We start from the raw sequence: 25,563 nt of genomic DNA, 5'->3' as shown, positions 1-25,563 counted from the left end.
ATTCATTTGAAGAAGCTGATATTTTAATATTGGAGAAACAGGGTATAAGGATGAAAAGGGACCAAAGGAAGAAATGGAGGTATAGGTCACAAAGCCATATGAGTACTTGTTTGACATCAGGTTAGAATGAGGACAGATCTGGAGTTGGCATGAGAGATGAGTTCAAGGGGATTGAAAAAAAAGAAAAAGAAAAAAAACCCCAAACCACAAACAAAACAACAACACCCTCTTCCCCCAAACAAAGAACTAGTAGTAGACTAGTGGGCAATACTAGCTTGGTCTTTATGCAATTGAGTGTGTGGCACATAGGTGGCTCAGGCCAAGGGTCAAGGGAGACATCAGATGGAATTCAGTTTGGTGAATTCTTAGCTGGTTAAATAGACACACTCAATGTAAAGATGAATTAACTAGTTAAGGAATGAATGTCAGCCTAGATAATGTCTCTAGTTGAATGTCTGGACCTGTCATGTTGAATAATTTTTATCAGTGATTTAAATGGATGCATGAAAAGCATATATATTAAAACTGCAGGTGAAAAAATATAGGAAGAACAATGGGGTTGTTGGATGGAAGATTCAAGATTTTGTAAGACTCAAAAAAACTCAATGATCTGGGTCATTGATTCAAAGATAACAGCAATGGGGTTTTTAGGAAGAATAAATGTTGAGTTGATAACTTAAAAACAAAAGTAAATAAAATTTTCCACACCAAAAGAGTAAAAAGAAACAGATAAAAGATATATTGATATATTTTATGTAACCTAATAAATTCAAAATATTATTTCAATATAAAATCAATCAATATAAAATTTTTTGAGATATTTTTCCTTCTTTTCTTTCTTTTTTTTTTCTTTTTCTTTTTTTTAAACTAAATCTTTACTCTTAAGTGTGTATTTTACACTTACAGCACATTTCATTTTGGACTGGCCACATTTCATGTACTCAGCCACTCAGGCTACTGGCTACCATATTGGACAGCATGGGTCTAGAAGGATATTGGTCATAAACTATGGACGTTGAAGATCACAACCATGATGTTGAAACCTTTGGAAACAGGTAATAAGAAATGGATAAAGAACCTGGAGATGTTTAAAAAGGACATGAACACTACATTTGAATACTGAAAGGGGTGTGACATGGAGAAGGGGTTTCATCGTTTTTTCTTTTGCAGCTAAGAGGTTAAAACTAAGGAGCAATGGATGAGAATTATTAGGGATGCAGATACAGACTTCCATAAAAATGGAACTTTCTAGTAATTAGAGGTGTGCAAAATGGGATTAACTTTAATTCGACCAACATATATTGAGCTCCTTTCAAGGTATTCTGTTAGATGTCAAGGTTACCATGACAAATAAGAGAATTACTTCCCTCAAAGAGTTGGTGACAATTTAATGACTAACTTTAATATAATCTGTAAAGTTCTTATTACTAACGTGCTGATAAGGGAGGGTTGCTGGAAGTGTTCAGGCCGACTTAGAATTGTATCCCCTTGTAGAGAGGATTTCTGCAAATGACTGAGACATTGTACTTTGCCAGTGGATCTCAAACTTGTTTGTGAATCACAGTAAGAAATGCCTTCATAACACAATCCAGTGCACCACATAATGAAAGAGAGCTTCATGAAATAATATTACCTTTACATGTGTGATATACCTGGATGTTTTGTATTCTAGTATAGCCTAGTCTATTTCATTAGAAATGTCCTCGTCACAACCCACTAAGTTGACTTATTAATGGGTTGCTACTTCAGTTAGAGGAACTTTTAGTTAAGTATCTGTAGAGGTCTGTTGTAATTGAATGCTTGTACCTTTTTACCTTTAAGGGTTTTATGGCTCTAAACACTGTTCTTTGCATGGATTGTAATTGCCAGTTGAATTGGAGCCAGGAACTTGACTGCCCTAATAAATCTAGGCTGGGTGGCACAGAAAAGACATACCATAACTTTTTATTGAGGAATAAGTAAATTCCTTTGTAAAAAACAGAGTTCTTTGATGGTGTGATAAGATAGCTCTTGATCAAATAGGACAACACAGGGGCAGGTATGGGTATTGATATAAGACTATTGACATAGACTAGGAAAACAACTTAGAGTTTACCATGAGACCTAGTCAGACTGATGGTTCAAACTTATATTTCAGGGTCATCCAGTTATACATGACTTCAATTTCCTGGAGCTCTGTCAAATATTCTCCATATGCTCTTACCTTTAGGTGTTCGTAAAATCTCCATAAGTCTGTTGACTTAGCGTGTGTTAAGCGTATGACTAAGAGTTAAAAGTGGAAGGTTTGGACACAGGGAAGGAAGGAAGTGGGATGAAATCATGGGTGTGGCTATGGTTCAGGGTGACAGGGCAGCACGGAGTTCACCGACTATGTGGGGAGAGATGGGAAAATGTGAGACCCCAACTCAGAGTTGGAGGGTGTGAGGTTGAAAACAGTTTGGAAACTTTCTGAACAGCAAAAGAGGGGATTGGGGTGAGAGGGAGTGTGGGGCTGATCATGAATATCAGCCTCTGGCTCCAGTGTTGAAGGTGCTACATCCCCAAACACTTCCCATTTATGGATGCTGTGGTACCTGAAATTCCTTTGGATTATGTCTTCTCCCCAGTGTCCTCTACTAACATACAGATATTCTCGGGAAAGTGAAACATCCAGTGGTGAACATTATTTAGGTTGTAAACATGCTTTAGATTCAGTTCTTTCCACCAAAGGGAGGGACTCTAGAAATAGGGTAACACTGGATCTGAGGGGAAAAGAGGCAGCAAAAAGAGGAAAAGGTGAAAAAAACAAAAGGCATGTGATGGGTAAGGAGGTTACTAATGCCAAAGAAATATTTCACAGGTTTTCTGATCTGTCCTCCTCTTTCTTCAAACAACCTCTCTGATCTTTCTAGGTTACCAATGTTACATTTGGTGTCAATAATTCTCTGCCTTTCTCCATATGCACACACCCACAAAGCACATTATCGGCTTTCTTTGTAGGGTCAGACTATATATTACCATGCGACTTGCCTTATTCACTTAATATACTATGGACAAGCCTCCAGGTCAATGCATATAGTTGTAACTCATTTTAATTAGGTGTGTAATGTTAAAAAATGGAAGCATTGTAATTTACTGAGTTTCTCTACTATTAATGGCCATTTGGGCTCTTCTAGGTGTGAGCCACTATCTTTTGAATGATGGTTTCCACAAACATTTTTCAAAATGTGAAAACTATTACATTGTAGGTCCCTCTAAAATTAGAACATCACTGAATCTGAGTTTATTAAAAAGTTTCCAGACTTTGTAATTGCTTCCTTAAATTGGAGGTGCTAATAGCATTTCAATGGGAACAAGAAGCTGATGATCTAGGACAGTGTTTCTTCCGTGCTTTTTTTTTTTTTCAAATTTTTATTAAATATTTTTTATTCAGTTTTAAGATCACAGTTAAAGTACTTTAGCATGTTATAGCTTTACAGAGGTATAATTGAAGTATAATAAACTAAACATATTTAAACATACAATTTGATAATATTGAAACCATCACCACAATAAAGATAATGAATACATTCATCACCCTCTAAACTTCCTTGTGTCCCTATTTCATTTCTCCTTCAGGCTCTTCCCTGCCCACTCCTTGCACCTCACTAGCAATCTCTGATTTGTTTTATGTCATGATAGTTTACATTTTCTATAGATTTATAAAAATGGGATCATACTGGGTATACTCTTTGTGTCTGGTTTCTTTCACTTAGCATAATTATTCTGAGATTCATCCATATGGTTGCAGGTATCAATAGTTGATTGCTTTTCATTGTTGAGTGGCATTTCATTGTATGGATATGCCACAATTTGTTTATCCATTTACCTATTGATGAATATTCAAATTGTTTCAGTTTTTGGCTATACAAAAAAAGCTGCATGAATACTCATGTTAAGTTGCTGTGTGGACATATCTCCTCGGTAAGTTCATAGAAGTGGAATGGCTGGGTCACATGGTAGGTGTATGCTTCAATTTTTAAGAAACTGTTCTACTTTTCCAAAGTGGTTGTGTCATTTTACTCTCCTGCCAGCAGTGTATGAGAGTTCCGGTTGCTCCATATTCTCGCCAACACTTGATGTGGTGAGTCTTTTTAATTTTAGCCATTCTAAAATTACAATGAGATGTAGGTATCTCATTGTAGTTTTACTTTGCATTTCCCCAATGACTAATGATGTTGAGCATCTTCTCATGTGCTTATTTGCCACCTGTATACCTTCTTTGGTAAAGTGTAGGTTGAAATCATTTGCACAGTTTTAAAATTGTTTATTATTATTAAGTTTTGAGAGTTCTTTATAAACTCTCCACAAGCCCTTTATTAGATATATGATTTGCAAATATGTCTCCCAGTTTGGGGCTTTTATTTTCATTCTCTTAAAAGCGTGTTTTGAAGAGCAGAAATTATTAATTTTTATAAAATCCAATTTATCCATTTTTCCTTTTATATATTGTGCTTTATTTCTAAGTATTTTATATTTTATGCTATTGTAATTAGTATTATTTAAAAATTTTAATTCCTTATTTTTTTGTTGCTAGTATATGATACAATTAATTTGTAAACGTTTAACTTGTATCCTGCAAACTTGATAATTCACTTATTAATATGAATAGCTTTTTTGTAGATTCTATTGGATTTTCTATGTAGGAGATCATGTCGTTTGTTTATAAAGATAGTTTTATTCTTCTTTTCCAATATGGATGGTTTTTATTTATATTTCTTGACTTATTGCACGCACTAGAATCTCTAGCAGAATGTTGAATAGAAATGGTGAAAGTGGATATCCTTGTCTCCTTTTTGATATTTGGGAAAGAGCATTCTGTCTTCCACTTTAAGCATTATGTTAGCTGTAGGGTTCTTTTGTAGATTCTATTTATCAGTTGAGGATATTACCTTTTATTTCTAGTTTGCCAAGAGTTTTCAGGAATAGATGTTGGACTTGGTCAAATACTTTTTCTGTGTCTTTTGAAATGGTGATATAATTTTTAGCTTTTTAGTCTGCAAATACGGTAAATTTCATTGATTGATTTTTAAATATTAAACTAAAATTCATTTGCTTGATCATGATGTTTTTGGATGTATGGTGTTTTGCTGGATTCAATTTGATGAAATTTTGTTTAGAATTTTAGCAGTTATATTCATGAGGGATATTGCTTTGTTGTTTTCTTTTCCTGTAATGTCTTTGTCTGATTTTGGTATCAAGGCAATGCTGGGCTCACAGAATGAGTTGGAAAGTGTTCCTTCCTCTTCATTTTCCTGGTATATTTTGGTACTATTCATTTTCTGGTCTTATTTTTCCTTAATTATTTTGTGGAATTCACCAGTGAAGCCATGTGGGCCTGGAGTTTTCTTATAGGAAGATTTTAAATTATAAATTTAACTTCTGACATAGATACAGGACTGTTCAGGTAACCTATTGCTTCTATAGTGAGCTTTGTTAGCTTTTATCTCTCATTTCATTTAAATTGCCAGCTTTATCTGCATAGCGTTGTTCACAATATTTTCTTATTATTCCTTTAATATCCATAGACTCTCCAGTGTTGTCATTTCTTTCATTCCTGTTATTGATAATTTGTGTCTTCTCTCTTTCATTTCTGGTCAGTCTGGCTAGAGGTTTATCAATTTTACTCATCTTCTCAAAGAATCAGCTTTTGGTTTCATAGATTTTCTCTCTTGTTTTTCTGTTTTTTGTTTTATTGCATTGTTTTCCATTCCTCTCTCCTGTTTACTTTGTGTTTGATTTGTTCTCCTTTTTCTGGTTTCTTAAGGTGGAAATTGAGGTCATTGGTTAGAAATGTTTCTTCTTTTCGGGTATTTAGTGCTATAGAATTCCTCCTAAATACCTGAAGATGCTTTAGTGGCATCCCACAAATTCTTTTTCTAAAAAATTTGTTTAACTTCTGCCTTTTTTTCCAGCTTTATTGAGCACAAATTCTGATATGTGGTATTTTCAGTTTCCCTTCTCCCTGGGACCCTGCTCCCTTTTATCTTTTCTTCCCCTGCCCTCAGGTAGTTTCATTACCTGCATGTGCTAATCAGTACTTTGCTGAATATTTAAGAGGGACCCTCTGCAGACCTCTGGGGTGCTCCCTCACTACATCACTCTCTTCCATGCTACTCTGTCCTTGTGAACTCTGCCCTCCTTGATTTCCCTGGACTCTCAGCTATATCTCGTTAACTCAGGGAGTTGGACTCTGCCTGGGTTCCCTCACCCTGAGCCACAGCCTTCATTGTCTTGTGTCCACTGTCCTGAAAATTGTTGTTTCAGGTGTTTTGTTCAGTGTGTTGTTGGTTTGACTGGGAGGTTAAATGTTCCCTATTACTCCATCTTAGTCAGAAGCAGAAACTGGCAGTATTTCTGTTTCTGTTTTAATAACCCAGTATTGAATGTTAAAATCAATTTATTGTGTTATTACAGGCATTAGAAAATGAAATCGTATAAAATAGAAAACAAAATATCATTGTATTCTATGCATTAAGAGAAAATAAGTTTTGTTTAGTGAAACTTTTTTTTAGTTATATGTATATGTGTATGTGTGCCTTGGATTGTGATATAAAAGGCATTTCTTTCTGTAGGCCATGGTGAAAATAGTTTGAGAAACATTGTTCTAGGTACGTCATGGTCCAGTACAGGCAACAGTCTGCAATACTTAGTCTCCATCTCTGCCTTGAAGAGTTCATATGATCTAGGGAAAATTATCTCTGTTTTATTTTGTCCACCTGAAAAATGTTCACTATCACCTACAAAGCCATGGTCTGAGAATCCGTGATATCTCTGTGAAATACCTTGTAGGTCTTAAACTGAGATAGATTCATAATTCTATGGGTTGAGAAACAGTTACTGATTGCCCAGTGTGTTTCAGGCACTGTGTATGAAAATGTTGAGGTACCAGCCTTAACCAGAGGGAAGCCTTCCCTGACCTAGTGCCAGAACATACCTGGCCAGTAGAGAAGGCAGAAAGTCAGGCTTCAAGAAATGCTGTGAGTTTTCACAGCACAGGGAAGATTGTGGAGACAGGAAGGAAGGTGTCCAGCGACAATCATTCAGGTAGACTTGCAGGGTTAGAGGTTAAGAAAATGAGAATGTGGGGACTTCCCTAGTGGTCCAGGGGTTAAGAATCTGCCTTCTTAGCTCCCCGACACGGGCTCCATCCCTGGTCAGGGAACTAAGATCCCACATGTCCTGGGGCAACTAAGCCCACGTGCCACAACCAGAGAGCAGCCCAGCGAGCTGCAAGGAAGAGCTTGCTTCATTGCATGCAGCAATGAAGATCTGGCAGGTGCCAACTAAGACCCGATGCAGACAAATAAACAAATAAATATTTTTTAAAAAAGAAAAGAAAAGAAAAACAAAGAAAGTGAGAATGTGGATGGCCTATTTGAGGAATCTCAACTTCAGTTTATTTCATTAAACACACACGTATATTTTAATACCCACTACATCCTTGAGATGTGTTAATGAAAAAATAAAGATCCTTGCTTTCATGCAGTTTACATTCTACTGGGAGAGATACAATAAATAGTAAATATAATAAGTAAATGATCTGTTAAAAGATGGTAAGTACTATAGAAGAAACAGGGCAGGAAGGGAAGGGTGATTAGAAGTGAGGCCGCCAGTTTTAATTTTAAGTGAGAGAAATTCAGTGGGGGCATATTTAGAATCTAAATATAATAGTATTATATATCTATTATAATACAAATTCTAAAGATATCCCAACATAATTAGAATCTTCTGGTCTGCACACCACTCTAAAACTGTCCTTTGGATGTTGCACTGACAGTTTGCAGCCACTAGGGTGCAAATGGGCCATTTCTGGGAAAAATGGGATGAGAGTGGAGGTGTGAGAGAGATGTGGGTATTTCTGTATACACTCTTCCCCCAGGTGTTCCGCAGGGGCAGCTCCATTAAGGACATCAGCAAGGCAGGAGGAGGAGTGTTATTGTATGACCTGGACCAAGACATTTTTGCCCTTGGCTTCCCTACTTTGGCACATCCTCACCCAGCAGGGGCCGAGCTAGAAATGAACTTCAGTCTGGCCATTCAGCATCCAATGCGTGTCACAGCCGAGTGATGATGGAGAGAGGAAGGCCTACTGGCCTTGTCCTCCCGCCCTGCAACGAGATTTTTGGATGCTGCGCAAGGATTCCCGCTTACACTCAGCGCCCAGGGTCTGTACGAAAAGCCCCACTAAATGCTCTCAGTTCCCTTGTAATATTTAAGGCGTTGCCGAGATGTGAGCATTCACTTTGACGTTCGGGGTTCTCGATCCTTCCCACCCCAAGCATCTTCGGACAGATTGGTGACCATTCTTATCTTTTGGATGAGATCCCATCCCGTCTCCCTTTTTCGCGGGGAGGGCAGCCCGCCTTTTCCCGGGGCGGAAGCTAGGCGAGGACTGGATAGCCGAGCTCGACTCGGGCAGGGGCGCGCACGCGTCGGGCGCCGCCGGTTGCGCATCTGGAGCCAGAGCGCGCCCCCCGTGCAGTGCCCGGCGCGGCCGCGGCAGTGGGTTGGTGCTCCCAAGCGTGCCGGGCGCTCTCTTCCCGCGCGGGGGCACCAGAGCCCTCGGAAGTGTGAGGCACTGCGGTGCATTTTCCCAGTTCCCTTTCAAATGACTGCGGAAAAACAGACTCTCCGAGCCGCAAATGGGAAGACGGATTCTCAGACAAGGCTTGCGAATGCCCCGCAGCCATCATTTAACTGCACCCGCAGAGCAGTTACGGTTTGTCACCCGACCCTCCCGGATCGCCTCATTTGTCCCTAGTGAGATCCCGAGGCTCTGCCCGCGCCGGGCTTCTCAGTAGCTGGATGTATGACGTGCTCCGGGCAGCGCGGGCGCAGGGCACGCGTTCGCGCACACCCGCGCACACACGAAAAGGCGCAAGGTACGGCAGGGGAGCAAGGGCTCTGGGTGCCCCGCGTGGGGGTGGGCATCGCGGGGAATGAAGCTAAGATCTGGGAATGGCTTCATCCTGACAGGTTGAAGGATGAGAAAAAATGACGCGGCGCCACACATCGGACAGGCCAGGGTTGCTGCCGCGCATTTAGGGAACCCAATACGCGTCAGGCGCGCTCCCTTTCCCTCACATGTCTCTGTTGCCCGGGCGTGTGATGCCAGAAAACAGCAAGAAAAAGACCCACTTAGAGAGCTAGAGTTGCGTTTGGAGACTCCCCTTCCTCTGCCAAAGCACAAACAGGAAGACCCTCCAAAAACACCGATCCCCAAATAGATTGCCCGGAATGGGGGCGGTTATCCTTGGTTACCAATGCTGGACATGTTTTGGTGTTTACAATATTTATTTATTTTTAGGATAGCTCGTCCTCCCTTTTAGGCAGGATGGGAAAGGAGAATGCAGCCTGGAGGGAGAAGGGAGGGAGGATTCCTATAATAAGAATCAGCGCATTTTTCAGAGCTGAACCGAGACCGGTTTCCATTTCAAAAAAGGAGACGGCCTCTACTGCGTTATTAGAAGAGACCGTGGTGTGTAGGGACTGGGAGGCGTCAGAGCGGAGCAACGGTTCATCTCAGAGGTACCTGGATCTAAATGCACGCACACACAAGCACACACAGGCGCGCGCGTCTATACGGCCGGGCTGTGTGCGGGTGTGCGCGTGTGTGAACTCCCACATGCTGCTGCTGTCTGCTTCTGGCCAGTGGCACCGATGCTTCCCTCCTCTCTGCTCGCCCCCAGATTCCCCTCCTCTCCCTGTTGCTTTTGTCTGGAGGGTGTTATGGGTTTGTGTGTGTATGAGCGTGTGTGTTTTTGGATTTCAGACTAATTTTCTGGAGTTTCTGCCCCTGCTCTGCGTCAGCCCTCACGTCACTTCACCAGCAGTAGCAGAGGCGGCGGCGGCGGCGGCGGCGGCTCCCGGAATTGGGTTGGAGCAGGAGCCTCGCTCGCTCCTTCGCTCGCGCTCTCCGAGCTCCGTGCCCAGCGGCAGGAGGAGCCTGGACCCAGGCGCCGCCGGCGGGCGGTAGGTGCCAGAGCCCGGGTGAGCAGCGCGGACAGTGCCCTCCGTCGTCTCGGCCCTCACTGTCCCCCCGCTGGGGCGGCCGCGGCGGCTCCCCAGGTGGGACGCGCCGCGCCACCTGCCCGCGCCCCCTGCGCCCAGGGGCCGTGGCGGATTCTGCAGCATCATTCGGGAGCCCCGTCGCGGAACCATCGTCCCTGGCAGTCTCCGCGTCTCCCTTTAAAGGGTCCTCCCCCTGGTCCGTGTCATGGAATCCTGTCGCGGGGACCCTTGCCCTATTTCCCCTCCCTCAACCTCAGGCTCAGGGAAAGAGTGAGCACACCGGAGGCCCCGCGGCGTCAGTGCCATCGAGGAGCCAGTTTATTCCTGGGGCCGGAGCTGGGCACTCATCCATCCACAGTCCCCGGCTGGGCTCGGGGTGGGGGTGACGCGAGCGCGGAGGGAGAGTACCCCAATTCGTGGTGTATGGGGTCTTCAGCTCAGTCTTACGCGTGTTTGTTTGTCCTCAGCCCCGAGGTGCGTCCCGGATCTCAGCGCGAGTCTAGCCAGGAGCCTGGGCCCCAGAGCGTCCCGGGAGCGCCGCGGGCCGGTGCTCGGCTCGCCGGGCCATGCAGCGGCGGCCGCGGCGGAGCCCCGAGCGGCGGTAGCGCCCCCTGTGAGGAGGCCCGGGATGCCCCTGCCACTGTGAACGGTGCCGTCCGCCAGGACACGCTCAACCCCGGACACGCTCGGCTCTGCACCCTGAGACGAGCACCAAGAGGAGACAGCGGCGAGCGGGGCAAAGGCCACCCAGCACCGGCAGGGGAGGCCGACCGGTGCCGCGCAGGGACACGTACTCAGTCTGACTCGGGCTGGCACTGGTGGCTAGGAATGTCGTCCTGGACGAGGTGGCATGGGCCCGCCATGGCGCAGCTCTGGGGCTTCTGCTGGCTGGTCGTGGGCTTCTGGAGGGCCGCTCTTGCCTGTCCCACATCCTGCAAATGCAGCGCCTCTCGGATCTGGTGCAGCGACCCTTTTCCTGGCATCGTGGCATTTCCGAGGCTGGAGTCTACCAGTGCAGACCCCGAGAACATCACCGAAATGTGAGTTGCTGGTGCTTTCCCTCCTTCCTCCTCTCCTGGCCTCTAGGGCCGGGGCTGGCCGGGCGGGTCCGTCCTGGGCATGAGTGTTGTTTCAAGTCTGGGGAGAAGTCAGAGGTGAGAGGTGCAGGGCTGGACCATCTGTCAGTTACCTGTTTCACTGCCTTGGGGCTGCTGACACGAGAAGTGTGACAATTTAAAATGTTCCAAATGTCTACTATATTATATTCCTATGCACTTTATATTTCAAAGCCCTGCTGGGTGTGCTTTAGGCTTTCCATATGCAATAACTTAGTTTTGGATATTTTTGTTTCATAAGGTGCTCTGTGTATATTGTGTTAGGAGAAGTTCCAGTCATATTTATGAGAAAGGAGGTTAAAATAATTAACTTTTGAAAAATCTGTTGAAGGAAGTTAGAGTCCCCCCACTTAGCTTCGTTCTTTGAGGTTTGGGGTTCACCAATTTCCCTTTTCATTTTCTATATCAGATTTTGCTTAAGAGATTGCATCCAGAGATGGCCTTGAAAATGATCTGTAAGAGGAGAAGTTCTGAGAGTTGAAATGCACTGGCTCAAAAGAGAAAATGTGATCGTTGGAAGCCTAAAAGCCTGGTCTGATTTAATTTGGACTTGACTTCCCAGAGATATAATTTTGAGATTGTATCTGAGATTGGATTATAAATCTTAATCGCCCATTGAATAGTTTCCCAGGACGAAGTTGGATGATAAAGCAGTGTGTAATAATCTGATGAATGCTACCTTTAGCCTGGGACCCCTAGGTCCCTGGAAATGCTTGAGCTTGTCCTGGTCGAATGGAGAAGCAGAATTATGTATTTCTGTCCTCCTATTCTGATGCCTTGTGACAAATCCATTACCAAGTAGGAATTCACCAGTCCTTTCTCCAGCGTGCCCCTGTCCCCTCTATTAGAGATTCCCTGCCCCCCCACCACCTCCCAGGGACTTTGCCATTTTATATGTTCCATTGACATGAGACTTTATTCATCCGTATAGAGGCTTATAAGGCCAAGTTTCTCCTGGTTTTCTTGAGGCTCTTTGACACCACGATAGGCAGCCCTGAAAGTAGGGCTTGGGCTGTGGCCTTCCGGTTGGCGAGTGCGCATGCATTTCCCCCCCCCCCCCCCACGGATAACGCCCGCCCTGGTTGTGCCAACGTAGTTGATCGAGACAACCTGTTTTTTAATGTAAGTAAGAGACCTTCCCAGTCTCTGTTGTTTGTTCTGCTGGTGATGCTCCTGTTAGAAGGCTCAGGCAGAAGGCAATGACAACAGAACAGAGCAGAAACGTGCCGGCGCAGCAGTGCTGAGACGTGCCGGGAGCAGCCAACTGTCAGGCTGGCTCTGGGATGCTCGGATGGCAATCGTTTTGGCAAGGAGGGCAGAGGCAGGGCTGGAGAGGAAGGGTGGGTAGGGCCCCGACTGCGCTGGCCCTGGCTTGGGCTGGTGGAAGCGTGCCAGGCTGGTCAAAGTGTCCGTGGCCCTCTGTCAGGATCTGTGTCTTTTTCATGAGATGGGGTGTCAGTAGTCAGACGGAGGAAGCCATATGGAATTCAGAGCTCTTTAGACTATTTTGAGGCCATGGGGAGTGTCTGTGTACAGTTTGATGTTGTTTTCTTTTGTGATTGTTTATAAATTCTGTATTAGGTGATAGATACATAATGAAGGAGGAAAACTAGGGCTTATTTTTTTTTCATTTTAGTACTTTTTAAGGCCATAATTGGAGGAAAAATAAAACTCTCTTTAAATTTCAAAAATATTACTTTACGCCTTAGCTGCCTGATATATATGAAATTAACAGACTTGAGTAGAGCTTTCATGTATTAGTTCTCACAATTGTTGTTGCTTTTTTATCTGATGGCAGGTTCCTATTTTCAGGCTTAATTTTTTTTTTTTTTTACATTTACCAAAGCATTTGTCACAGTTATTCATTTAATAATGGCTAATCATAACTCCTAATTTCTACTCATTTTCTTCTTTTGATTTGAAAATCCACTGAGACTGATAGAACGGAGAGGTGTGTAGGCTAAGTGTTCATGATGGAGAATTAGGTTAGAAACATGAGTCAGGCTGATAGGGGTGAACTCTGAGAAAAAGTACTTTTGTCTGCTCATCCCCTCAGCTTTATTTGAGCCTGGGCAGTTTGTGTCCCAGTGTCTTTATCTGTAGAATGTATTGAAATCTTTGTTTGGAAAGCACTTTGTATAATTATTTTGAATCTTGCTGCTTTGATATCAAAGTGACATCAGTGGTAGGGCTTGTTTCACTCTCATCCTTATATGACACCATCTGTGCTGTCTTTCTTACATATTAATATTTGCTTAAACAGCTTTTAAATTCTCGGCCAGTGGATACCAGCTGCAGTTGAAACCAAATTACACTTTTTTTTTTAACTTTGTTATTAGACCCAATGGTATTCCTAAAATAACCTGTTTTAAAGTTCTAGTTTAATGGAGTTTAGCTGAAATTATATGTTTCTATCTTTTAAAAATAGGACCGATGTAACTAAATAAACCGTGATTAGAACTTGCTGAAACAACAGTTTGCCCTATCATTTAAAAATAGTAAATCTTTTAATATCTATATTTTGGGGGGAAAGCACAACCATTGTGCCTTTTAAGGTGCAGAGAGAGCCTGTGGTAGAACATTTTACAAATATATGTATAGACTAATTAAGGGAGAGGATTTTATTTTTTGATTCTATATGCATATTTTAAGCCACGCTGACATTTCATTTTCAGTCACTGTTTGAACCTATTTTATTAAAAATCTCCCCTTCACAGTGTCTGTCTCATACTCTTTACCCACTAACGTGACCCCTGTCTAGATCTACGTCTGTCTATAGATACACATCACAGCTGCCTAACATCACACTGCCAGTATGTGCCAGCTTCTGTTATTTGGAGATGGTTACACCAAAACAGTGCTAAGTTAAATTTACGAACAATACTATTGTCACATATAAATGGGATTCAAGAGTAAAGTCTGTGGTTGGAGTTATGTAACCAGACCTTTAAGTCTCAGAATGTGGCAAAATGCTTTGCAAAGGACAAGTTCTGTCTCACCTAGTGGTAAGAGGTATGGTTGAAATATAAAATAGGTCATGGATTTGTAAAAATTGTGGTCAGAAACACATGACATAAAGTCTGCCATATCAGAAGTGTTAAGTATATTCACATGGTTGTGAAAGGGCATTTTTATATTGCCCATATTTTATGAAGACCAGCAATGACCTTTTATTTCTAATTTTCCTTGGTGACATCTGCTGATTTTGGATTAATATTTGGAGACCAGTCTAATATTTTTCCTCTTAGTACAACATAAATAGAATTTGTAGTTTCTGCTGCCAGAGCCTCTGTATGCAATTTATTGTTGGCTTGGTTAAGCAGCTGTAATGTTATGTCATTAACCCATTGATTTTGGCTCTCTCACCTTAGTAAGCTTTTCCATGGCAATTAATTGTACTAAAAAAAATTCTGGATCCATTATAAGGATTCAGTGAAAGGCATCGGATTTTATTACTCTGATATTACTTCTCAGCCCCTCCATTGGGGCTTCTAGAACCTTGAATTGTGCTTTACATGCATTTAAGAACCACAGACTTAAGTTTTGAGTGTGGTTGCATAAGCTACACTGGACTTATTAATAAATAAGGTGGTCTTATTTACATCATTCATTATTCAATACAACTTGCAAGCTGGAGTTGAAAGCATGTTGTCTTCCTGGTGAAGGTATTTACAGAATTCAGCTCAGCACAACCATTTGAAATCTTCTTAGTTTCATATCTTCTATCTCTACATCGAGGAGGTTTTTATTACATTGGGTAAAACAACCGAAAGATCCCCTGACCTTCTGACCCCACTTTCTTCCACCTCCCCCTTTCCATCACCTCTCATTGACTATAAAGGAAAATGTGTTTGATTTTTTTTTCTTCTCCGAAAAGTGATATTTCCTTATGGGAATTCGGAGCACTAGAGTTAAGAGAAGAGCCTGGGTTATATGCTATTAGAAGCAAGTAATGGGAAGTTGAGATGATGTGGTCATAGCTCTCCAGCACTGTGTTTAGCTCTGTTTAAGATCTTTCACTGTTTCTATCCTGTAAACCTCTGTTTGTGTTTTTTCAATATTCCCTTGTAAAGACATTTTCTAAGCCGAAAAGTTGGCTGAGCAGCTGAGAGTTGAGGTCCCTTTCTCCTCAGGAACATTCTGTATGATTTCTTTGACTATCTCTAGGTCATAGGGCTATAAAACCTAGAGTTTTTATTTAGCTGGGGAAAGGGAATTGAATTTCTTTTCTTTTTCTGTTTTAGGTTTCTTTTTCTTCATTTCTTTCTTTCTTTCTCTTTCTCTCTCTCTCTTTCTTTCTTTCTTTCTCTTTCTCTCTCTCTCTCTCTTTCTTTCTTTCTTTCTTTCTTTTTTCTCCCTTGCTTCCTTCTTTCCTTTCCTTTTTTTTTTTTTAACCTTTGGCACCAAGCAAGTGCCTCCTGTTTTAACTCATTGCTCATCTTGCCTGTTAGGAAGAGAAACATTATCAAGCCATTACTGAATATCATACCCTGACATTATCCCTCCAACTAACTTTACCACTTCTCTAGAGACCTTCTTATAGGTTCAAAAGCTGTGGGGTAGAATGTGGCATTGAACCTGCTGCTCCTTAGAGCAATACCGAGTTTTGGTTCTTCTTAGTGTTTACAAATCAATTGGGTGATTTGGGGGAGTGGTTATTTAGACAGGGCGATGTTTTTCTCGTTTGATGTGTGTGAGAGAAAGAAAGGGATAGAAAAAACCTGAGCTTTGCGTTATTAATAGTTGATTGATCATTGTCATAATCTATTTGGTCTAAGTCTTTAAAACACAAATCTCACTACCCAGGTGGCAGAGATCTGAGCTCTGCAGTGGCCTGATAATTTTAGCTCCATATTTGATTTCTTTATTTTTATTTTTTAACATCTTTATTGGAGTATAATTGCTTTACAACAGTGTGTTAATTTCTGCTGTATAACAAAGTGAATCAGCTATACATATATGTACATCCCCATATCTCCTCCCTCTTGCATCTCCCTCCCACTCTCCCTATCCCACCCCTCTAGGTGGTCACAAAGCACCGAGCTGACCTCCCTGTGCTATGTGGCTGCTTCCCACTAGCTACCTATTTTACATTTGGTAGTGTATATATGTCCATGCCACTCTCTCACTTCATCCCAGCTTACCCTTCCCCCTCCCCGTGTCCAGATCCCACATAATCAGGATGCCTTCTCACCACTCACTTTGCTCTCTGGGCTGTCCAAAGGACTGGGAAGTCATAAATATTCATCTCAGAGATGAAGGAGTGAATGAATGCACGTGTTTGTTCTAAAGCTGGGAAGAAAAATAATGCATAGGTACTAAGCTTACATATTTCCAAAGAACTCCGTATGTTACAGAAAGCTTGAGTCAGGAGTTACCTGATCTTGAAACAGCTCCTTAATGTCTCTGGGCCTGAGCCTGTCAGATGTAAACCTAGGGCTTTGGATTCCATGCTCTGATTCTGAAGCTCCACAAAGCTTTCGTTCAGGAAAAAGTGCAGTTTATACATCAGCTATCAAGTAATAGTGGTGCTGTGTGCTCAGAGCCCAGCAGTGAGAGAATCTGAGGACTTTTAGTGTCATCATGTCCTATGTGCATGTTTTCAGTATCTGCTCTGAATTCTCCAAACCATCCATGTCTTTTAAAAAATTTTTATTTTTAAATACGCAGACGTGGAGAATGGACTTGAGGACACGGGGAAGGGGAAGTTGTAAGCTGGGGTGAAGTGAGAGAGTAGCATGGATATGTATATACTACCAAATGTAAAATAGATAGCTAGTGGGAAGCAGCCACATAGCACAGGGAGATCAGCTCAGTGCTTTGTGACCACCTAGAGGGGTGGGATAGGGAGGGTGGGAGGGAGACGCAAGAGGGAGGGGATATGGGCGTATATGTATACATATAGCTGATTCAGTTTGTTATAAAGCAGAAACTGACACAATATGATAAAGCAATTATACTCCAATAAAGATGTTAAAAATTTTTATTTTTGATTATTTTTATTAGAATATAGTTGATTTACAATGTTGTGTTAGTTTCAGGTGTACAGAAAAGTGAATCTGTTATACATATACATATATCCACTTATTTTTAAGATTCTTTTCCCATATAGGTTATTTCAGAGTACATCCATGTCTTTTTAAATGTGAGCTGCTCAGAAGACTCGTGGCATGTTAGTGCTGGGCTGATGAGACCAAGGTCACAGGGTCACTTAAAATCAGGATCACGGGAAAAAAGGGGCCTTAGAAATGCTTTGCTCCAACCTCCTCTGCATGAACAAGGGGCAGTGAAGAGAGTCGCTTTTAAGGCCACGGTGCATTAAAGACATCGTGGGGCCTAGAAGCTTCCTCCTGGCATCCCGAAATGCCAAGGTCCTCACTTTAGGATACCTCCCCTCTGTTCTGTGTCCTTGGACTGGTCCTGACTCCAGCTCACCATCTGAGAAGCATCAGAGATGTGCAGACAAGCTTGGTCTGGCTACGTCCACGTGAACCCGTCTCCACGGGAGACAAAGCAGTTTAAAAGTTCATGAGCTCCTGATCCTAAAGCAATCACTTGATCTTTACATGGGAAGAAATACATTTTTTTTTGTTTACTTTACTGTGAGTGTGTTTGTTTGTTTTAATTTTAAGTCTTCCTCTTCTGTAAAGTAATGCATACACAAAAGTCAGGCTACAGAGAAAAGCCTTCATGAGTTGGCTGCAGTGAGGGACGCTGACCTTGCACCTGCTGGACCATCTTGGTAGGTTGGGATAGGAGGGAGGGCAGAGCAGACAGAGCAGAATGGAGGCTGCTGCCCTGGAGTCCTTGCCACAGTCGGGGTGGTTATGTACGTGGAGGAACCCACAGCCCTGTGTACAAAGTCTGTCTTAGCTCCCATGGAAGCCCTGTGGCCAGAGAGTACTATTATTTCCAGCCTTCTGTTTTCCCCTGACTTCTCACTGCCCCAAGATTGATGGCTGAGCCAGTGAACAAACTTAAGGAGTATGGACTCACGTTCAGAATTCATTCTGCTACCATTTTGTATGCTGTATGCAGCCTGCACTAAGGCTTTTCCAGTTATGAGCACACTTCTGAGACATACACAATACCGCTGGTTTCATGCAGGGCTTCTCCCCAAGGGGCCTGGAAAGCACTTGACAGACATCTGCTTATTTAGGTTTAAAACCTCGCTCTGAAGTAGGTGGGAAGGTCCTGACAGCCTCGGAGGGACTGTCAGGTTGATTGGCTTGCCCAGGGCTCTCTGGTCAAGCAGAGAATAATTCAGGAGAGAATTTTACCCAGTGTCTCGCTTAGGGCTTTGTCTGCTCAGCCCCACCTGCCCAAATTTCGCCTTGAGAGTACAAGCAATTTTAGGAGGAGTAGATATTCAAATGTTCACAAGTTAAACAGCATGGCAACGGGAAGGAGGTGGACTGAGGCTTCATGCATGTCTTTTCCCTTCTACCATCATCTCCTCCTTTGTAACCTGTTATACTATTAGAAAATAAATGATTTGTATGTCCTTGGGAATATGGCATCTTCTAGTATAGGGTAAAAATTTTAATAATCACACATCATTTACAGTTCCCTTTTTTACTGCAAAGAATGACCTATTGCTATCTAGTACCCCACCCTTTCCTGTAATCTTCATATCCCAATAATTTCTTGGACAGACAGACACCCCCCCACACCAGAATTCTATTTATGTGTGTACCATGTGTCTATGAATATATACATATACGTATAAAACTCTACTAGATGTGGTCCTTTCGACTTAATTATCTTGAATTGTACAATTTTTCTAACAATTTAGGATTTACTTCCTTAAACCATCCAGACTTTAAAAAAATTGAGATAGAATAGACTTACAACACTACATTAGTTTTAGGCATGCAACATAATGATTCAATATTTGCATATTTTGCAAAATGATCACCACAGTAAATCTAGTTAACATCCATCAGCACACAGTTAGCACATTTTTTTTCGTGTGATGAGAATTTTGAAGATCTACTCTCTTAGCAAGTTTCAAATATATAATACAGTCTTGTTGATTATAGTCACCATGCTGTACATTACATCCCCACCCAGACTTTTTAAAAATTTGTTTTAATCATTCTGCATTTCTCTCGATGAGGACCTGACAGGAAGTCTTCTCTAGGTTAAATATGTGAGCTTTAGAGCAGCGAGTCCGTTAGCTGACCTGGCTACTCAGAAACCCATGTGTCTGTGCTCTTTGATCAGTCCTCAACAGAAACAAAAATTTTATTTCAGTGAAGTATTTTTGAACAGTTCTACAATAGCGTCATTTAAACCAAAAGACATTAAAATTTTGGTTTTCGACCTCTGAAATATGGTGCACTTTAAAAGGTGGGTTCTTCTAAACTCTAATCTTTGTCATAAAAGTTGTTTCTGCTTCGTGTGCCCTGGAGTTCCCTGCTGTGAGGTGGTAGAGGGGTCTGGGCCCAAATTCTCTGACTGTGGCTCGCAGTGGGGACAGCTCGCTTCCCTTCTTGAGCCTGGGCTTACTTACCATTCACTCCCGGGGCCGGGGAGTGGTGGGCCACAGAGCTTGACACGGTGGCCACTAAGTTCTCTGGCAAGGCATGGTAGAAAAACAAGCACCTCTCTCCAAACAACCCAACCAACCAACCAACCACATACCCTTTTTGGTCTGCTTTCAGCTTTACTTCACAGCCCCTCTGCTGTCACCCTGAACTCAGAGTGTCACGGGGGATTTTGCTTCTGGCGTGTTGTCCTTGCAGTCTAGGTTTGGCCTTCTCCCTCTGTGACCCTTCAGTCTCCTTCCTCTGTTTCTGGTGATGTTTCTTATCCCCCTCCCCGCTGCCCCCAACGCGCACACACAGACACAGACACATACACACACACGCTCAGGCAGGTGCTTGGCTGCAAAGCCCCTTTCGTGGATTGTGAAGAAATCTTGGGTTACAGGACCTGTGGGTCATCACCATGGCTCCACCTGAACCTGGCCTGCTAAGGTTAATGTAGTCAGAGAGGCAGCAGCGTAAAGGAACCTGGTGTAACTGAAGGGGACCTGGATGGGGAGATGGGAGTGGGGGTTCATATCCACACTCTCACAGCATCAGAACCTGGGATCCTGGGTGAGCCATTTAATCTCACGAGCCAGTCCCCTAATCCTGAAACAGAAGGTTGGGATTCAGATGGACTCTAATTTCTGAAAGGTTCTGTGGTTCTGAATCAGTCAGTCATGGGCACCAGTGTTTCCTTTTCTGTCCTGGAATTCGCCCTTGCCTCCTCCCCTGGGCCAGCCCAGAGCTTGCTCGAGTCCTCCTGGTGGCTTAAACAACAGAGTCCTCTCAGTGAGTTTCTCCAAGTCCACCTCTGTAGCTCAGGTCAGATGGCTTTGCAGGGTACCTGCTCCCTGCCAACCTGGGTGGCAGTGCTCCTAAGGTTTCCCACTCATTGAAACAAACATTTTCTTGATAGTTTTCTTAACGTCTACTCTCTACCTGCACTTTTAGGTAATTGCATCAGCTAATCCATATGTTCACATGTGATCGGAACACCTGCCACTCTGGTGTGTCCTGACCTTTTCAGCCCACTCTTGGTCCATTCCTGTGGGTGGTGCTCCGGAGGGATCTCTTACTGGCTTGCCTCTTTGCCAGTCTCCATCTTCTATGACCCCCCAAAGCAGGAATGTGCACTGAAATCAAATCTCATCTTCCTGCCCCCATCAACTTTTCCTTTCCTTCTGGCTGGAATATGTTTCCCGATTGTCATTTGGGCTGCCTGCCATCTAATTCAAACTTCATGCAAACATTAGTTCAGTTCAACTAGTGTTTATTGAGGACATTAGTGATGCTACAGACAAATAAAGTACTTTATGGAAGCAAGAAGCCCCTGAGTAGTTTATATCTAGTGGGAGAGACAGATCTAATTTTAATATAATGTGATAAGGACAGTCAGTGCACATGAGGCTAAAACCCACATTTATATGGTGATTGTTTCAGCTTCAGCCAGACGTGGGGCCAATCACAAAGGGTGCTCCCTTTCAAATGTGCATACTTTACACTGTTAATAGTGGGAGCCCTAGACATGTAGACTGGATGTGAGCAATCCCCATTTCTACTTCCTATGATGGCAGTAACCCAGCTGAGTTTGGTTATTCTTTCTCTGTCAATATTTGTGATGTTCTTGTGGCCTCATCCACTTATATTCCATTTGAACAAACTGCCTGTATCTGAAACGAACCTTTTTCTTCCAGTAGACGGGAAGGGCTGGAGCGCCTTTGGCTGAAACTAATCACTCCACCTCTATTACAGATCCCATCCCCTTAGACTTTTCTCTGTTGATGACTATCCTTCTCTCATCTGTATTTTCAGTCTCTTTCTCTTGTCAACATCAGAATTTAAGCAGGACCAGGTCCCTTACATCTTAGAAAAGTTTTCCTTTAGCTCTGTCCCCTCTCCTTCCATTTCCCTTTAGTCTCGGCCCTTTCCTCTCTTCCTTCCAATCCCGATCTTAGAAGACTGGGCTGTATTCGTTGTGTCTATTTCCTCCCCTCCCAATCCAGTCTCAGCCCACTGCTTCATCAAACTTGCTCTGCCTTCCCCAAAGACCTTCACAGGACTAAATCCAAGGCGTATATCTTTGTCCTTCTCTTATTTGCTTCTTAGCAGAACTTGGCCTCATTTCTCACTCTCCCTGAAGCATCCTTTTTCTTTGGCCTTGGTGTCAATGAACTTTCCTTGTTTTCTTCCTATCCCTCTGGCTAGGGGGAGTCTTCTTACTTAAGCGCTTCCTTTTCTCTGCTTCTCTCCTAAAAGTTAATGCCTCTTTGGCTTCGTTCCTAGGGCTGCTTCTTTTCCTGGGATATGTCATCCTCACCTATGACTTCCATTGCCTTCTGCATGCTGTTTATGTCCTAATAATCATCCCCATCAACTATCAGGGATGACCTTTGGGTCGTCTGCCTACTGAACATCGCTCCTGGATATGTCATAGTGCATCATGCTTGACATTTCCAAATTAAATCATCATGGTCACCCCAAACCATCTCCAGTGTTCCCTATGTTAATGGATGGCACCACTGCCCACTTGGTCAAAAGGTTTTGCATGTCCAGAACCTTGGCTTCTTCCTCTCTTTAACCCCTGTATTCACTCAATTATCAAGTTTTGCCAATTCACTTCTCTAAATATTTCTTAAATTTGTCCAATTCTTTTTATCTCTACTGCCCACATTCATTCTCTCGTTTATTCTTCCTTCCAACAGATATTAACTGGGATCTGCTCTGTGTCATGCTAAGTACTTGGGATTTGGTCGAAAGAAAGACTGACCTGATTTCTTCTCCTTACCAAGCTTGCAGTCTGGGAGGGGAAATGAACATCAAACAAGTACTTACATAACCAAAAAGTTAATTCATTCCACCGTCATTTTTGCCTACAATGCTGCAACGGCTTCCTACATGGCATCCTGGTCTCCAGTCTTGCCCCCTCTCTACCCATATACCACACTGCGCTAGAGTGGTCTTTCCAAAATGCTATCTTATGTCACTGCTTCTAATTGCCCCATGGCTCCCCATGTCTCTTAAAATAAAGTCCAAAGGTATTTTTTTTTTCAGGTTAAAATAAAACCAAATCAAACCAGATTGTCAGTATATCGCTATATAGCAAAGCATGTAACTATCACATAGACCCGAATAAACAGATCAACGTAACAGTTGCTTTCTACACTAGCAGATCTATAATGGAGAACAAATTATAACTGGAAGCTTGCTTGGTGATCTTGGAATTAGAGCAAGGGCACTTAATTCTGCATTTAAAATGTTAAATGGCATTAAGCTAAGCTTGCCTGAGACATCTATCTCCATAATGGGAGAGCCTTCACAAAAGGGAATGCAGAACTTGAAGTACTTTGGCCCAGACCTGTGTCCCCTGGATCGACACTCCTTTCTCTCTCCTTCATTCACTGCCAGGCACCAATTCTGATTGACACATTCTTTCTTTAGAAAGGTTAGTGCCTTTAGCCAAGACTTCCTCAAGCCTGGGAGCCTTTCTGAGTCTTTAAAGTGATTTTGCACATTTTTTCTGTGAAATGCATTAACTTTATTGTATGGAATTTTATTAGTAATTAGTTTTTTTAAAAAAAGTAATATTTGAATGTGATAAAACATATGATCAGTATAAAGAAGTGTATCATGAGAAGTTAGTCTCCAACCTGCTAATCCCTCAGCCTCTCTCTCCAGTAGAAACTTTGATTTTAGTTTGTGTGTCTGCTTCTAGAAATAGTCTCCTCATAACATAAGTATGTGAGTATGTGTGTATATATATATATATATATATATATATATATATATATATACAATTTTTATGCAAATGAGGGGCATGCTATAGTGTTCTACATCTTGGTGTTTTTTTTACTTAACAGCATATCTTAAAAATGTTTCTGTATCCACATATGTACTCAAACCTTTTTTTTTTTTTCACAGCCACACATTACCCATTGAATGAATAGTTTTTATTTAACTCACCTCCAGTTGAACAACCTTGTGCTCAAGTTCTTGCACACGTGCATGATTTTCCTAGAATTTGAATTGCAGGGACATTTGCAAGACATTTGTGATTTGATAGATATTGCCAAGTTGTCCGGCAAAAAGATCACACCATTTTATTCTCCCACCCAAACTGGAAGCACCTCTTTTTCTACAGCCAAGCCAATGCTGTTTGTTATCAAACCTCTTGACCTTTGTCAATCATATTCTTGGGAAATAGCATCTCATCATTGTTTTATTTCACAGTTCTGTAATTATGATCTAGGTTAAAAATCTTTTTATATACATGTAAGCCATTTGTATTTCTTTTCCTGTGAACTATGTATCCCTTAACCATTTTTTTTCTTTTTGTTTTTGGCGTTACGCGGGCCCCACACTGCTGTGGCCCCTCCCATTGCGGAGCACAGGCTCCGGACGCACAGGTTCAGCGGCCATGGCTCACGGGCCCAGCCGCTCCGCGGCATGTGGGATCTTCCCGGACCGGGGCACAAACCCGTGTCCCCTGCATCGGCAGGCGGACTCTCAACCACTGCGCCACCAGGGAAGCCCCCATTTGCTTTTTCTATTGGTTTGGTGACCTTTTCAAAAAATTGATTCCTAAAATCTATTTAACAATAAGAAAAATTTATGCTTTGTCTAATGTTTTGCTTGTCTTCTGATGTTGATTATAGTTCTTTTTTTGGTAACGCAGAATTAAATGTTTTTGTAGTAAAATTTATTTTTTCCTTATGGCTTCTGTATTGTAAATGTAGCTAAAAAGAGTCTTCCCTTCTATAAGAGATTAAAATAAGTCTCCTATATTTTCTTCTGTTACCTTTACTGTTTCATGCTTCTGTATTTAAAGCTTTGCTCTATCTGGAGTTTTAAAATATAAGAAGTGAAGTAGCAAAAAAAATTGTTTTATATTTTTTCAAGAGCTAATCAGCCCATCAGGTCTCTTGACACCATTGATTATATAATTCGAACTTTCCCTCACTAATTTAAAATAACAATTTGATTAAGTATGAAGATCATCTTTGTATTTTGGCCTATTTTGACATCTGTCCTCTTCTGTTAATCAGTTTGTCTGTTTACATGCTAGCACTAAACTTTTTATCTCCTAAAGTTTCGTATACATATATATAAATTTTTCTACCTGAAGTATTAGTCTTACTCATCAATTACCTTCAGAATTTTCAAGAGTATTCTTGCATGATAATTTTTTCCATATGAATTTTAGGAACTGCTTGCCTAGCTCCCCCCGCATGATATTGATGTTCTAAATTAGGGTAACATTATATTTATATATTAAAAACTCACAATTTCTTAACAAGTCTTAAAAGCCTTGCATCCTCAAATTCAAACCCATTTCTCTAGCCTAATTTTTGCCTCTCCCTCTTTAATACGATGATGCAGCCTCCTTGAGTTTTAAATTCCCCTATGGAGCTCTAGTCTCCCAGGCTTCACACTGGCTGTTCTCTCTGCCAGGAACACCATTTTCATGGCTTCTGCCTCCGGCTAACTTCCTCTGCCTCTCCACCTCTGGGCTATGTGTCTCTTCTGTGTGTTCTTATAGCCCCCTACCCAGTGTTTCCCAATCCCACCATAGGTCACTTAGTATTGTAAATGCGCACCTGAGTACCTGTCTCTACACCCCCTTAGAATATAAACTGCATGAATTTAGGCAGGGACCATGTGGATCTTGTTTATTGCTGTTCCCCAGCACAATGTTCTAGATCTCCATGTTATACACAGACACAAGGATATATGCATGTGTATTCCCCTCCCCTACAAATCTATCATTTAGAATTCCAAATTAGAGTATTTATAGGTTGTTCTTTGGGCTGTCAAAGTGTAAATTTCTAGACATGACTTTTATAAAGTCATCAGGTTAAGATGTTTGTTTACATAAATAACCTTTA

The 25,563-nt window shown here is 42.1% G+C and overlaps 1 protein-coding gene across 2 annotated transcripts in view; it reads left to right on the top strand.

Annotated features, from left to right (window-relative positions):
• The first annotated feature begins 982 nt into the window (after positions 1-982).
• NTRK2 (neurotrophic receptor tyrosine kinase 2) overlaps positions 983-25,563 on the top strand; it is a 399,796-nt gene continuing 375,215 nt past the window's right edge. The window contains exons 1-4 of one of the 2 annotated variants that reach the window (XM_029203241.1): positions 8,574-8,903; positions 9,430-9,549; positions 9,794-10,011; positions 10,500-11,072. In XM_029203241.1, the coding sequence (XP_029059074.1) occupies positions 10,861-11,072 (212 nt within the window). In that variant the 5' untranslated portion in view covers positions 8,574-8,903; positions 9,430-9,549; positions 9,794-10,011; positions 10,500-10,860. Of the gene's footprint in view, positions 1,056-8,573; positions 8,904-9,429; positions 9,550-9,793; positions 10,012-10,499; positions 11,073-25,563 lie in introns of those variants that run through there. The other variant, XM_029203242.1, reaches the window with a different exon arrangement.

This window comes from Monodon monoceros, unplaced genomic scaffold (genome assembly GCF_005190385.1).
Source record: "Monodon monoceros isolate NGI ecotype Baffin Bay Population unplaced genomic scaffold, NGI_Narwhal_1 Super_Scaffold_5, whole genome shotgun sequence".
Taxonomy (NCBI): domain Eukaryota; kingdom Metazoa; phylum Chordata; class Mammalia; order Artiodactyla; family Monodontidae; genus Monodon; species Monodon monoceros.
The sequence above is the reverse complement of the archived record's forward strand: the minus strand, read 5'-3'. Positions and strand labels throughout refer to the sequence as shown.